At 42.3% G+C, this 15,926-nt stretch overlaps 1 protein-coding gene across 6 annotated transcripts in view; it reads left to right on the forward strand.

Annotated features, from left to right (window-relative positions):
- The window catches only part of SGTA (small glutamine rich tetratricopeptide repeat co-chaperone alpha), a 32,485-nt gene extending 25,201 nt beyond the window's left edge, over nucleotides 1-7,284 (forward strand). For all 6 annotated transcript variants that reach the window (XM_083183152.1, XM_083183178.1, XM_083183168.1 and 3 more), the window contains exons 10-11: nucleotides 4,969-5,064; nucleotides 6,387-7,284. In XM_083183152.1, coding sequence (XP_083039278.1) covers nucleotides 4,969-5,064; nucleotides 6,387-6,501 — 211 coding nt within the window. In that variant the 3' untranslated portion in view covers nucleotides 6,502-7,284. The remainder of the gene's footprint in view (nucleotides 1-4,968; nucleotides 5,065-6,386) is intronic.
- The last annotated feature ends 8,642 nt before the right edge of the window (nucleotides 7,285-15,926 follow it).

The following is a 15,926-nucleotide window of genomic DNA, read 5'->3' on the forward strand; positions in this document are numbered from 1 at the left end:
TCCACTGTGAAACTTGCCCCGACAAACCCGGCCTATGTATAAAGGAGTGTTTCAAAATATACCACACATCGATGGATTACTAGGTTCATCATTTCACCGTGCATCGGGGGTCTTGCTAATGCCACATAGCACCCACCATTCATTCCACCAGAATCTGAGCTGCAAAATCCAAAAATCACTCCTTCCCTTCTGAGTCCTTCCATGCACCCAACTGGTATTTTTTGGTCACATGTGAGGCATTGCCGTACTCTGGAGAAATGGGGGCACAGATTTTGGGGTGCTTTGTCTCCTTCATTCCTTGTGAAAATGAAAAATTTTGAGCCAGAACTGCATTTTTGTGTAAAAAAAATGTAATTTTTCATTGTCACAGCCCAGTTGTACCAAAATTGGTGAAACCCCTGGGGGTTTGAAATGTACACTATACCCCTAGATGAATTCCCTGAGGGGTGTAGTTTGCAAAATGGGGTCACTTGTGGGGGGGTTCCACTGTATTGGTAATGCAACATAGCACCCACCATTCATTCCACCAAAATCTGTGCTGCCAAATCCAAAAATCACTCCTTCCCTTCTGAGTCCTGCCATGCACCCAACTGGTATTTTTTGGTCACATGTGAGGCATTGCCGTACTCGGGAGAAATTGGGGCACAGATTTTGGGGTGCTTTTTCTCCTTCATTCCTTGTGAAAATGAAAAATTTTGAGCCAGAACTGCATTTTTGTGTAAAAAAATGTAATTTTTCATTTTCACTGCCCACTTGTATCAAAATTGGTGAAACCCCTGGGGGTTTGAAATGTACACTATACCCCTAGATGAATTCCCTGAGGGGTGTACTTTGCAAAATGGGGTCACTTGTGGGGGGGTTCCACTGTATTGGTAATGCAACATAGCACCCACCATTCATTCCACCAAAATCTGTGCTGCCAAATCCAAAAATCACTCCTTCCCTTCTGAGTCCTGCCATGCGCCCCACTGGTATTTTTTGGTCACATGTGAGGCATTGCCGTACTCGGGAGAAATTGGGGCACAGATTTTGGGGTGCTTTGTCTCCTTCATTCCTTGTGAAAATGAAAAATTTTGAGCCAGAACTGCATGTTTGTGTAAAAAAATGTAATTTTCCATTTTCACATCCCAGTTGTACCAAAATTGGTGAAACCCCTGGGGGTTTGAAATGTACACTATACCCCTAGATGAATTCCCTGAGGGGTGTACTTTGCAAAATGGGGTGACTTGTGGGGGGGTTCCACTGTATTGGTGCTTTGGGAGTCTTGCTAATGCAACATGGCACCCACCATTCATTCCACCAAAATCTGTGCTGCCAAATCCAAAAATCACTCCTTCCCTTCTGAGTCCTGCCATGCGCCCCACTGGTATTTTTTGGTCACATGTGAGGCATTGCCGTACTCGGGAGAAATTGGGGCACAGATTTTGGGGTGCTTTGTCTCCTTCATTCCTTGTGAAAATGAAAAATTTTGAGCCAGAACTGCATGTTTGTGTAAAAAAATGTAATTTTCCATTTTCACATCCCAGTTGTACCAAAATTGGTGAAACCCCTGGGGGTTTGAAATGTACACTATACCCCTAGATGAATTCCCTGAGGGGTGTACTTTGCAAAATGGGGTGACTTGTGGGGGGGTTCCACTGTATTGGTGCTTTGGGAGTCTTGCTAATGCAACATGGCACCCACCATTCATTCCACCAAAATCTGTGCTGCCAAATCCAAAAATCACTCCTTCCCTTCTGAGTCCTGCCATGCGCCCCACTGGTATTTTTTGGTCACATGTGAGGCATTGCCGTACTCGGGAGAAATTGGGGCACAGATTTTGGGGTGCTTTGTCTCCTTCATTCCTTGTGAAAATGAAAAATTTTGAGCCAGAACTGCATGTTTGTGTAAAAAAATGTAATTTTCCATTTTCACATCCCAGTTGTACCAAAATTGGTGAAACCCCTGGGGGTTTGAAATGTACACTATACCCCTAGATGAATTCCCTGAGGGGTGTACTTTGCAAAATGGGGTGACTTGTGGGGGGGTTCCACTGTATTGGTGCTTTGGGAGTCTTGCTAATGCAACATGGCACCCACCATTCATTCCACCAAAATCTGTGCTGCCAAATCCAAAAATCACTCCTTCCCTTCTGAGTCCTGCCATGCGCCCCACTGGTATTTTTTGGTCACATGTGAGGCATTGCCGTACTCGGGAGAAATTGGGGCACAGATTTTGGGGTGCTTTGTCTCCTTCATTCCTTGTGAAAATGAAAAATTTTGAGCCAGAACTGCATGTTTGTGTAAAAAAATGTAATTTTCCATTTTCACATCCCAGTTGTACCAAAATTGGTGAAACCCCTGGGGGTTTGAAATGTACACTATACCCCTAGATGAATTCCCTGAGGGGTGTACTTTGCAAAATGGGGTGACTTGTGGGGGGGTTCCACTGTATTGGTGCAACATAGCACCCACCATTCATTCCACCAAAATCTGTGCTGCAAAATCCAAAAATCACTCCTTCCCTTCTGAGTCCTGCCATGCACCCAACTGGTATTTTTTGGTCACATGTGAGGCATTTCCGTACTCGGGAGAAATTGGGGCACAGATTTTGGGGTGCTTTGTCTCCTTCATTCCTTGTGAAAATAAAAAATTTTGAGCCAGAACTGCATGTTTGTGTAAAAAAATGTAATTTTCCATTTTCACATCCCAGTTGTACCAAAATTGGTGAAACCCCTGGGGGTTTGAAATGTACACTATACCCCTAGATGAATTCCCTGAGGGGTGTACTTTGCAAAATGGGGTGACTTGTGGGGGGGTTCCACTGTATTGGTGCTTTGGGAGTCTTGCTAATGCAACATGGCACCCACCATTCATTCCACCAAAATCTGTGCTGCCAAATCCAAAAATCACTCCTTCCCTTCTGAGTCCTGCTATGCGCCCCACTGGTATTTTTTGGTCACATGTGAGGCATTGCCGTACTCGGGAGAAATTGGGGCACAGATTTTGGGGTGCTTTGTCTCCTTCATTCCTTGTGAAAATGAAAAATTTTGAGCCAGAACTGCATGTTTGTGTAAAAAAATGTAATTTTCCATTTTCACATCCCAGTTGTACCAAAATTGGTGAAACCCCTGGGGGTTTGAAATGTACACTATACCACTAGATGAATTCCCTGAGGGGTGTAGATTGCAAAATGGGGTGACTTGTGGGGAAGGTTCCTAACTTTTAGCACTTATGGTGCCTAGAAACCTACATGGTGCCTAAAAAAAAATCTCATAAAAAGGAGGCTCCAAAATCAAGTAGGTGCTCCTTCTATTATGAAGCCTGTGGTTTGGTCAACGTGCACACTAGGGCCACATATAGGATATTTTTGAAAACACAAGAATTGGGGGAATCAATTTTTAGTCACATTTCTCTAGTAAAATCTACTGTATTTGTTAGAAAAATGTATTAAAATTGAAACTCTGCAAAAAAAAAGAAATTTTGAAATTTCACCTACACTTTGTTTTAATTCCTGTGAAACACCTAAAGGGTTAACAAACTTCCAAAATGCTGTTTTGAATACTGTGAGGGGTGCAGTTTTTGAAATGGCATCATTTATGGGGGTGTCTCACATACAAGTCCCTCAAAGTCACATCAGAACTGAACTGGTCCCTAAAAAAATCAGTGTTTGAAATTTTCTTGAAAATTTGAGAATTTGCTAGTCATATTTGAAGCCTCCTAGTGTCCAAAAAAATGAAAAGGGGGTTGAAATAATGATGGCAACATAAAGTAGACATATGGTCTATGTTAGTTATTAACTATTTTGAGTGGTATGATTATTTGTCTCACAAGCAGAAAATTTAACATTTTGCAAATTGCTAAATTTTCCATTTTTTCACGATATTTTGGTATTTTTCACAAAAAAACACAGACTGTATCGACCAAAATTTACCACTAACTTGAAGTACAATGTGTCACGAGAAAACAATCTCAAAATCACTGGGATAAGTAAAAGCAAAAAAAAGTTATCCCCACTTAAGTGAGACATGTCAGATTTGAAAAAAAGGGCTCTGTCATGAAGGCACAAACTGGCTCTGTCATGAAGGGGTTAAACAGAAACTGGGAAATGGGTCTCAGAAAGCGTACCCGTACTCACGCTCATGAAATGAGGATGGTGCACATAAAGGTTTATTTTTTGTCTTATGAGGGATTTCACCACGAGTGCGTACCATACTCACAGGTTGCTATAACTGGTACAGACGCATCTAGGTATCTTTTAAAGGGGATCCAATGTCAATAATGGACTGACTGCCCATATAACACTCCTCTCACCGGGTAGGTATGGGAAGATAAGACAAAGGTCGTCTGATGATTGGGGTATTGGCCTTATACCCCAATCTTGACCGCACATAGGTAGTGATTCCCAGTGATGGATACAGCAAGGCTCCTCTCCTGCCAACGCATTTCGACAGGATAACCTATCTTTTTCAAGCCTTGAAAGAAACCTTTATGTGCACCAGCCTCATTTAATGAGCGTGAGTACAGGTACGCATTCTGAGACCCATTTCCCAGTTTCTGTTTAAAGACACCCTCAGGTTGACAGGACCTTTGCTTGACACACTATTTAATTATTTTTCATATTTCATCTATATGAAAACCCTTCGGATGTGGTGACAACTTTTCATCGCCCTTGGCTTTCAGCTCAAAGTCACCCAGTGTGTATGGCTAACCCAGCCCATTATGTAAATATCCTTTTACATGAAAGATTTTCAGCAGTCTTTCACCTCCTGAAAATCTCTTGCTCTTTATGGAAAATAGCTCAGTGTGTACGTACTACTTTGGTGAAAGATATATCTTTCATAGATTTTGGCAATGTCTTTGGAAATAAAAATCTTCTAGTGTGTATGGGCCTTAGGACAGCTGTTAACCTCTAAATTAAACATTTGCTGCATTAATAAATGTCATCAAGTTCATACACTTAACATATAATGTGTACTTTGCATTACAGAATGTCAGGAATGATATCTGGCTCCAACAACCCTATGGCCGGAGCGGCAGCTGCAGGGAACACACCTCCCACTGACCTAGCGAGTCTTATACAAGCGTATGTACAGGTTCCTCTTTATATTTATTCTTCTACCTCTGTTTTACATCATTACACAGAGCCAGGATTGTTTCTTCTTTACAATGGAGTAAGCATAAGATGGTAATTTGGGTTACACGGGTCACGGTCTGTCTCCTTCTTTTAGTGGTTTTTAAACCTCCAAGACTACATTGTTATCCCAGCTTCCACTGCATGGGTTGTCAAATGTTTTAAGTGGTTCCTGTGTTACTTGCTGGACTATTTTTAGAGACTAATGAATAAGCGTCTGTTTCATATTTTAGAGATATGTTTTATATTAAGCTTCTCCACAAACCACTTTCTCCCCATTTATCCATTACTCCAAAAAAGAGAGTCTATATTTAGTAAATTAAATGGCTATTGCCTTACTGTTACTTTTAATGAAAATATTAAGAAATGTAAACAAAGAATAGATCCACCCAAAATCTAGAAATGCTAGAGTTGCGTTCAATAAGTTGAGAATGTGGCCTGCCGTATCTAGTTAGATGCCTAAAAATGGTCAGCAGCGCCTAGATCTACAATAACAGAAGATTGACACAAGCAAAAGGTCAGCGGGAATGTGGTTGACAGTGACCAGGTCAAAACAAGGTTTTCGAGGTTTTCTTTTTTTTTTATAACTGACTTGTTCATACATCCCAGTGGACATAGAGGGAGAATAAAATAGTCTGCAGATCGCAGCAATGCACCATGCCCGAAGCAGGGTGAGCACATGCGAGTACACTTATACGGTGCACATGTTGACATGGACACCAAAAACCCATGAAAAATTTGTGTCCACTACATACCCTTTGACCTTCTGCTCCTGTCAGTCTTCTGGTACTATCTATCTAGACGCTGATTACTGGTCGTTCACATGATTGACGTTCTACAAATCGGCAATCCGCTATGCCATAACCATACCCAGCTGGGGTGCAGCATTTTCAGTAAGGCCCTAGTTAGGCCCCTGATGCCTGTATCAGTTTTTGTTGAGTACAACATAAAAAAAAAAAAAAAAAAAATGGACTCCCAATGTAACCGTGCACTTCATAACCAAATGTATACATTCTGATTTGCAACAATTATAAAATTCTGATACCGTCTTTTATTAATGCACACTATTACATCTAAAAAACAACAATTGGTGTTCAATACCATTTCAGTGCAATGTACATTATAAAGACGCTGTTTTGGAAATCCACTTAATTAAAGTATACACATTGCTTGTGGTCTGTGGAAATGTCTGTTGCTCAAGTCTAAAATTGGAAATGTAATGTTTGGAAGTCTTCTAATTCTTCTATTTTATTTTTATTTTATTTTCAATATAGGGGACAACAGTTTGCTCAACAAATGCAGCAGCAAAATCCAGAATTAATAGAACAGCTCCGCAGCCAGATCAGAAGCCGAACCCCAAGTGCAAGTAATGAGGATCAGCACCAATGAGCTGCACCAACCAGCATGCCAAGAGATTGTAATCTTTTAAGGAAATTGAGCAGGAAGTACATAGTGACCGCGCCACAGCCTGTCTTCCTCATAGATTTGTGCTATTGACAAACTTTGATGGAAAAAAATGTTTTTTAAATGTTAAACCCGTGTTCTATTCCTCACCACCACCATCTATAAAAGGATCCATTGTGTCACTCACCACAAGGTAGCACAAAGGGCTGATCCGGTTGGGACATCTAGTATTTCTGCTCCTGTTGAAGAATAAACCTGCCATATATTGGTGTTACCCTTTTCTTCCCTGACCTGTCTTTTGTCTGCATATAATTTATACAGGGTAATATAATCTTGGGTTTGCACCATTTACCCATTTGTGATTGATTGACTCAAAATGACACCAATTCTGTTTTAGGTGCACAGAGAATTTGCTAATTGGACAGTGAAATATTGTTATGGACAATTATGTAATTAAAAGGTTTGCGGCTCCCAAGCAAAGAGAAGAACCAGATTTTTGTCCTCTTGAACTGACTTGCAAAACACATCTGCAAACAAGATCCGGTGTTCATTCTCTTCAAAAGCAACGTCTCGAGCCTGTATGGAATTTACTGACACTGCTTCTAGGTTCAAGAGCCCTCTTGTAAGTCATTTGGTATGACACATTGTAAGAGGAGAATTCTGATAGCCAGATGTTGTCAACATGTTTTAATAAAGTGACTGAATGCTGACATTGGGAAATCCATGCTCCTTTATATTATTTCTACAAATAAAAGTTATAATGGCAGAGTTCTGAATGTATTTTTCACAGTTTCCTTTTTATAAATCCATAAATGGTGCAAGAGTATGATCAATTAGACCAGTGGTTCTCAAACTCGGTCCTCAGGACCCCACACAGTTCACATTTTCCAGGTCACCCGGCAGGAGCACTTATTTCTGACTGATACTTTTGAAAAGATCCACAAGTGGAGCTAATTCTTTTACTTGATACTGTGAGGAGACCTGCAAAACATGCACTGTGTGGGGTCACGAGGACCGACTTTGAGAACCTGTGAGTTAGACAGAACTCACAGAACTCTCATAGTGATACATGGTTGTTTGTTTCAACCATCATGAAGAAATGCTATTTGGTTTTATTCTTGTATGTGTTTTCTGGTGGATATTCGATGGTAAAAAAAAAAATCCTAGAGTATATCCCTTAATAACTGTTGGCGCCCTAACATAACATTGCTAAGTTATGCTCATATAGTTAGTTTGATCTCAATGCAACATCTTTTCTTGAATTAGTATGGTTGGATTGAATCAGAGTGACCTTTGGGAATTAGCAGCACTTTGCTTACTGGTAAGGATCTCTGCCTCACAGCACTAGCCCCATCCTGGCAATTGCACACTGGGGGTGTCTCTACTGCCCAGATCTCATCCACTCTGGTATCACTAAATTTAAACACTGGACCCATTTTGATGTAGTAGATCAGGGATGGGGACCTTTGGCCTTCCAGCTGCTGTTGGACTACACATACCAGCATGCCCTGCTACATCTTTACTATTTGGCCATGCTAAAACGGTTACATGGCATGCTGGGATGTGTAGTTCAACTACAGCTGGAGGGCCAAAGGTTCCCCATCCCAGCTGTAGATATAAATGTAATGAACTAGGCTGCCATATTATTGCTATGCATTTTATGTGTTTAATGTGAAAAAAAGTTGAAGTTTTTTTTTAATCTTAATTAGAGCTTGTTAGAAACAAAATCTTGTTGTTTTTTTTGTTTTGTTTTATTATCTATTTTTTGAGGCGCAGCAAAGTTAATTTATTTTTTGTGGGGGGAAAAAAAAGAAAATCTATAATTTCTGTGGACTTGCTGATTTGGATTTTAGAATGTAAAAAGCCTAAAAAGTTTCCAGATAGATTCTACAGTGAAGGGGCTGAAGTCGGTCATTAGCCCAGCCTCAATCAACAAATTTCACTTTTGACTACATTACCAGTTTCTCATATTGTTGAACTAAAGTGTCACACATGCACTGGCATTTACTGGAAACTTTATAATGCAAGTGGCTATACATAAGAGACCACTAACCAAGACTAATAAGTGAGGTAGAGAAGAGGGACAAGGGAGAATGAAAAAGGGGTGTTAGTGAGAGCAGGATGGGGGTGAATTTGGGAATCTCTTGCTAAATAAATAGGTGAGAAAAGTATTTACAACCGTATGATGCCCAAATATTAGCAAACTGGTCAGGGAGCTCATGCAGTTTGTACATATTTTCTTTGATACTCCCACAGATGGATACACTAACAACATCTTGTATGTTGACCCAATTGTCCCCTGCTAGGAACCCTTCATTTCCTTTTCCCAGGCCAACACATTGGGCTCTATGGTGGAATTGTGTGAAACAGACCCTAAAAGGACAAAATGAGACAGAGGGTGGTAATGTATAGCAGACAGAAGGTTTACAAAGGGCTGTATTGCGGTGTGTGATGAAGACTATAACCATACTTGCCTACCTGACCCTCTCCATGCGGGAGAACATGCTCTGTTTCTGGACTTCCCTGGTAATGTATGATTGCCATCACCTGTGGGGAGCTAGGTAAAGGTTTCACCACAGGTGATGGCAATCAAACATTACCAGCGAAGTCCAGAAACAGCATTGTCTCCCGCATGGAGAGGGTCAGGTAGGAAAGGATGACTATAACGGAGTTGAAATTACAAAGTTTAAAATATTGGTAAAAGCTTTTAGGGTGCACACAGAACTCTGGAAATGTAAATAAGGGAGAGAGGTTCCAGAGAAATAATATAATAGATCTGGTTCAGATTTCAAAGTACTTTGGGCCTGGCCTGGACCCCTGTGGAAGACATGGTTGTTCCAGAAGGAGGTCATAATGGGGAAGGTTAAATAGAATACCTCCAGAACTTTAGCCTGATGTTAATAAAAGTGTTGGAAGCTGAGCAAGCAATGGTCTTTGTTTGGGTGGGAGCAAAAAGAGGAAGTCAATGGAATCTGTTTCCAAATCAGTCCAAAGTCTGAGGTATGAATCAGTATGAGGCAAAATGGTACTTGTTTCCTAGCATTAAGGGATGCGATGGGACCCAATTTTCGGGTCCTAAGACCCGCACGGTACAAATTTGATATTGCATCGCATGCCATTACAATGGCATGCAATGCAATTTTTAATTGTACAAGCACCCTGATGGGTGATTACTATGTTAAATGCACCCCCATTGTTAACGTCACCCCCACTATCAATGCCAACCCGAAGCGTGGCAAAGGCAGCGGTACGCGTCCTCTGACCTTTTCATACCCCCACTATCCACGTCGGCGTGGAGTTGATTTTATATAGTGTGGCGAGTGGACGTGGAATACATGTGAAGCCATCCGCATGCGCTCGCCACACTATATAAAATCAACTCCACACCAATGTGGATAGTGGGGGTATGAAAAGGTCAGAGGACGCGTACCGCTGCGCTCGTGACGCTTCTGGTTGGCGTTCATAGTGGGGGTTGCGTTAACAATCGGGGTGCATTTAACATAGTAATCACCCATCAGGGTGCCTGTACAATTAAAAATTGGGTCTGATCGAAACAATGGCATAAGATGAAAATCGTGGGCGCCGTGCTAGGAAACAAGTACCAGCAAAATTGACCAAATGAATTAGACTGCCAAGTAGTATATCTGAAATCAGGGGAGCCCAAGGCCACTGCTTGTAGTGTGCTTGCACAAGATGCAGGAGAATAACGTAGACTCTACCCCACCCATATGAATTGCTTGATAGAATGTTTTTACCTGTCAGACACTCTGATTTGTATGGGAAAGAGCCTACAGTACCCTATTTGTGCTGAAAAGAGGCTGGACTTTAACAGGAATAGTCTGATTTATTATTTATTACCAATTATATATAGACCACACATATTCCGCAGCGCTTTACAGAGAATGTTTGAATATTCACATCAGCCCCTGCCCCAGTGGAACTTACAATCTATATTCCCTACAACATGTACACGCACACACAGACATTCTAGGGTTAATTTTGTTGGGAGTTGATCAATCTAGTAGGGTATTTTTGGATTGTGGGAGAAACCCAGATTAAATCCACACAAACACGGGAAGAATATACAAACCCCACACAGTTAGGGCCATGGTGGTAATTGAAGCCATGGCCGGAGTGCTGTGAGGAAGTAATTCTTAACCATTACACCATCAATGCTGCCCGCATGGGTCAAGAAGATGAGGAAAGTGTTTATAATAACAGCAGGAATGTGGCCTATCCATGAGATAATTTTCCTCGACCAATTCAAAAGGTACCTTCTTAATGCTTGAATAGAGGGGAAGATCTAGATATGGAGACGAATGCGACAAAGCATTCTAAGTGGATTTATGAAGATGTAGAGTAGAAGATATATTCAGCAGGTGGGCCTCTGTTCTATCTGTTTATTTAGAACTTAGGACAGTGATAGCTAACCTTGACACTCAAGCTGTTGTTGACCTACACATCCCAGCATGCCCTGCTACAGTATTGCTATTTGGCCATGCTAAAACTGATGCAGTGCATGCTTGGATGTGTAGTTCAACAACAGTTGGAGTTTCAAGGTTAGCCATCACTGAATTAGGACCTAATTTAGCATGGATTGCAAATGCAAACTCTTTCTCTAATGGGCAAACGCATGTGGACAAGGTGGGGCAGATGTAACGAGCAGAGAGAGTTACGGCCCATACACACTAGAAGATTATCTTTCCAATCTGGTTGAAAATGAAAATCAGGACATTTTTGGGAGCAAATGACAATTGACTATTTGCTCCTAAACATGGAAAACAGACAAAAATTAGTCCTACAGACAAATTGGTTAAATCAGTTTATGCAGATGACTCCTTTTGTCCATTTTTCAGCATCTGGGGCAAATTGTTGATTGTAATTTGTTCCCAGAACTTCCAGATTTTTCATTGGAAAGATAATCTCCTGTGTATGGGCCTTTAGATTAGGGTGAGGTGTTTACAAACAAATCTAAATTGCAGTGTAAAAATAAAGTCGCCAGTATTTACCCTGCACAGAATCAATATAACCCACCCAAATCTAACTCTGCACATTACATGGTTTTGCCCATTAGAGAAGATTTTGTTTTTGTGATCTGTGCTGAATTGGGCAATTAGATAGATTGCATACAGCACTCTTTGATAAAGCTCCCAAGTAGGAGGGAAATGCATCAGAACATATATCAAACACTCATTGATGTATGTTATTGTCAATCCGTGAAGCCGTTTCTAAAGCTGTGTACACACGGGGGCGATAGGGGCTGATATCGCTGGAAATATGGTCGCCGGCGACCATATTGCCAGTGATGGGAGTGTGCCCCAGCGATAAATCGCCGGGTGCGCGCTCCTGTTTTCAGCCCCGTTCTAATCGCTGGTCGCAGGAGCCAGCTGATTACCTCTGCAGCACCGCCGGCAGAGGTTCCCTTTCATCAGCGACCATCTCTGGTCGCTGATGAAAAGGAGAAACTGAGCAATATATTGCTAGCAATATATGGCTGAGCAATATATCTCCTCCGTGTGTACGGGGCTCTAGGATGTTGATTGCCCTTGTTCTGGAGAGCTGTGACAGCTGATGAGCCGCATACCATTCTGATTATCATGGATGGGAAAGCTGGAGGTCTGTAACAGCAGACAAGCCACACGCAAGTCTCAGTTACCACTGTTGGCAAAAGCACCACACCAGCGATTCCTCACTTATCAGGAGAGGTAAAAATACAGACCAGACACACTCATTTGTGTCTCCCACAGTGGAGATCTGAAATACACACAGGGAACCACTATTTAGATTTTGGAACTGGAACATATTGCTCCCAATAGTAACATCTTTCAGGACACTCATGTTCTTATATTATAGAAGCTGTATGCTTCCCTTTTATCTTTACAAATGTTTAATTAAGGAGACCAAAATTAATTTGTTTAACAATCTGCCTCTTTTTACGATATTGAGTTTCTACACTGCTCAAAAAAATAAAGGGGACACTTAAACAACACAACTCCAAGTCAATCACATTCAGTGAAATCAAACTGTCCACTTAGGAAGCAACACTGATTGACAATCAATTTTGTGTGCTGTTGTGGAAATTATAGGCAATTAGCAAGACACCCTCAATAAAGGAGTTGTTCTGCAGGTGGTGACCACAGACCACTTCTCAGCTTCTATGCTTTCTGGCTGATGTTTTGGTCACTTTTGAAATCTGGCGGTGCTTTCACTCTAGTAGTAGCATGAGACGGAGTCTACAACCCACACAAGTGGCTCAGTGCAGCCTATCCAGGATGGCACATCAATGCGAGCTGTGACAAGAAGGTTTGCTGTGTCTGTCAGCTTAGTATCCAGAGTGTAGTGTCCAGAGTTACCAGGGGACAGGCCAGTACATCAGGAGACGTGAAGGAGGCCGTAGGAGGGCAACAACCCAGCAGCAGGACCGCTACCTCCACCTTTGTGCAAGGAGGAACAGGAGGAGCACTGCCAGAGCCCTGCAAAATGACCTCCAGAAGGCCACAAATGTGCATGTGTCTACTCAAACGGTCAGAAACAGACTCTATGAGGGCCTGACATCCACAGGTGAGGGTTGTGCTTACATCCCAGCACCGTGTAGGACGTTGTTCATTTGCCAGAGAACACCAAGATTGGCAAATTCACCACTGGCGCCCTGTGCTCTTCACAGATGAAAGCAGGTTCACACTGAGCACGTGACAGATGTGACAGAGTCTGGAGACGCCAAGGAGATTGTTCTGCTGCCTGCAACATCCTCCAGCATGACCGGTTTGGCAGTGGTAAGTAATGGTGTGGGGTGGCATTTCTTTGGGGGCCGCACAGCCCTCCATGTGCTCACCAGAGGTAGCCTGACTGTCATTAGGTACAGAGATGAGATCCTTAGATCCCTTGTGAGACCATATGCTGTTGCGGTTGGCCCTGGGTTCCTCCTAATGCAAGACAATGCTAGACCTCATGTGGCTGGAGTGTGTCAGCAGTTCCTGCAAGACAAAGACATTAATGCTATGGACTGCCTCGCTCGTTTCCCAGACCTGAATCCAATTGAGCAGATCTGGGATATCATGTCTCGCTCCATCCACCAACGACACGTTGCACCACAGACTGTCCAGGATTTGGCGGATGCTTTAGTCCAGGTCTGGGAGAAGATCCCTCAGGAGACCATCCGCCACCTCATCAGGAGCATTCCCAGGCATTGTAGGGAGGTCATACAGGCACGTAGAGGCCACACACACTACTGAGCCTCATTTTGACTTGTTTTAAGGGCATTATATCAAAGTTGGATCAGCCTGTAGTGTGTTTTTCCACTTTATTTTTGGGGGTTAATAAATTTGATTTTCATTAATAATTTTTGGGTGATTTTGTTGTCAGCATATTCAACTATGTAAAGAACAAAGCATTTAATAAGAATATTTCATTCATTCAGATCGAGGTGTTATGATAGTGTTCCCTTTATTTTTTTGAGCACTGTGTGTATATATCCGTATGTGATCTGTTCTTGAAAAAAGTCACCCGACTAAAACGTTGGACACCACCACAGCTTGGTATTGACTCTTCATTTATCAGTCCTCTGAGTGCCGCCGTTCCCCCTCGGGAAAAACTGTCTATAATATATATATATATATATATATATATATTTGTTTCAAGCCTGATTTTTAATGTATGTTATATTGAAAGTCTATTGCTCTAGAGCTATTCAAGATTTAATATTTAATGGGGGCGTGGCCTGAAGTGACCGGGAGCAGACGTGTCTGCTGGCTCTCCCACCTAACATCCTACTAATCCTTTTGATGCAGAGATACCTCCTTTATTAAGACTCCACGGCTGCTGGAACCTCTCCTGTATCCACCGTGGCTATCCGGCTGGGTCTCTCCTGTTTTTAACTCCATCTGCGGCCTGACATTAACGCCCCGTCCTCGTGGTGCTCCGGTCTGCACGGTGGGCTGTGGCAGCACGCTGGTCCGAACGCGAGCCTCCTGTTTGCTGTGCAGCCGTGCCAACCTTGCAGTCTACCACCGTTGCTTGCTGGTGTGAAGCGGACCCTTCTAAGTATTCTCCTGTTGTCTGCTGCAGCGTCCCGGGAGCAGGACGAGGCCGTGGCCATCTTGATGCCTCCTGTAACAGTTTATCCTGCACAAAGTGGGTGGCATACTGAGTGCGCCATGGACATCTCATACATCCTCCAATCTATTTGGGCATCGTCTCAGAGACTCCTTCTTCAGCTTGAGGAAGTATATACTTCTTCCCCTGTGACTAACTCTGGTGGGAGAGTTGGAGGGGTCATTGGCAATACATCTCCCTATACTCCTGTACACTATAAATACTTTGAAGCTACTGTATACAAATGAAAGGGCCCTCTGTTTCCTATACGGTCGAAAAGGGGAAGGACAGAAGGGGCAAATGCCCCTTTTACTATTGTCCTCCAATGTTTCCTGTAAATCCTACAGTCCTGGATTTGGAAACCCTTGTTCCTATGCCCACCCTTGCGGCACTCAAAAGTAGGGATGATTCTACTATTTCCACGTGCAGTGACTCTCCACTCCACATTAAGCATGTCATATGTCTGGTGATGCCCTGCTTCTCTTCATGGATGCACCAGTGTTGCAGGCTCACTTCAATCCTATGGTTAAATCCTATTTGAAGACTGCACTGTCCCGGCCAATACCACCTTTTACCTTGATGGCCCTACAAGAACCTCCATCACCTAATCCTGCTGTATGGGGCAATATATCTTATGGGCCATATGGAACTATGTTTATCCCATATTGCCACGTTCGCGGATAGCCAGACTGATGCTGCACTGATATTATATCAAAGTTAATTAACTGTATGGACTCTTCTTCAAATACATTTAAGGTTTTTTTTCTTTTTATATATTTGATGCTATACTTGATCTACTCTATCTTAAGAGAAATTTATTTTATTCGCTTGTTTATGTGTATTGTGCAACCTGTTTAGTTGTATGACTCCAATGCCAGCTGTAGTTATATCCTGCACATCTCTGGTGGGAGAGCCAGACCATCCCGGTATGGAGCCATTAGTATTTTGTCCCCATGTTTGGGTAATTAGAGGAGTTTGGGATAATGTTGGGATAGGGGGGATACGACGTTATGGGATCCAGGTATGCCTGTGTTGGGGTAGGTAATACAGGGTGGGGGGTTCTGGGAAGGTTTGTTTTGAGAGGGAATTTTATTTTATTTTTAGCTTGACATGTCGCTTTACGTAGTCCATTGTGTTATTACACCCTGTTTGATATATGCTCACTCTGATAACTAAGTACGCCGAGCAATTTTATATATTATACTATGATATAACAGTCACTTAGATACTCCTGATGTAATATATTTGTCAGCTGCCCAAATGGCGCCGTCTGGCACTTTAGTGTCAAAATATTCCAGGAACTGTACTCAATATTGTGT

This window comes from Crinia signifera, chromosome 1, assembly GCF_055691185.1.
Source record: "Crinia signifera chromosome 1, ASM5569118v1, whole genome shotgun sequence".
Lineage (NCBI taxonomy): Eukaryota > Metazoa > Chordata > Amphibia > Anura > Myobatrachidae > Crinia > Crinia signifera.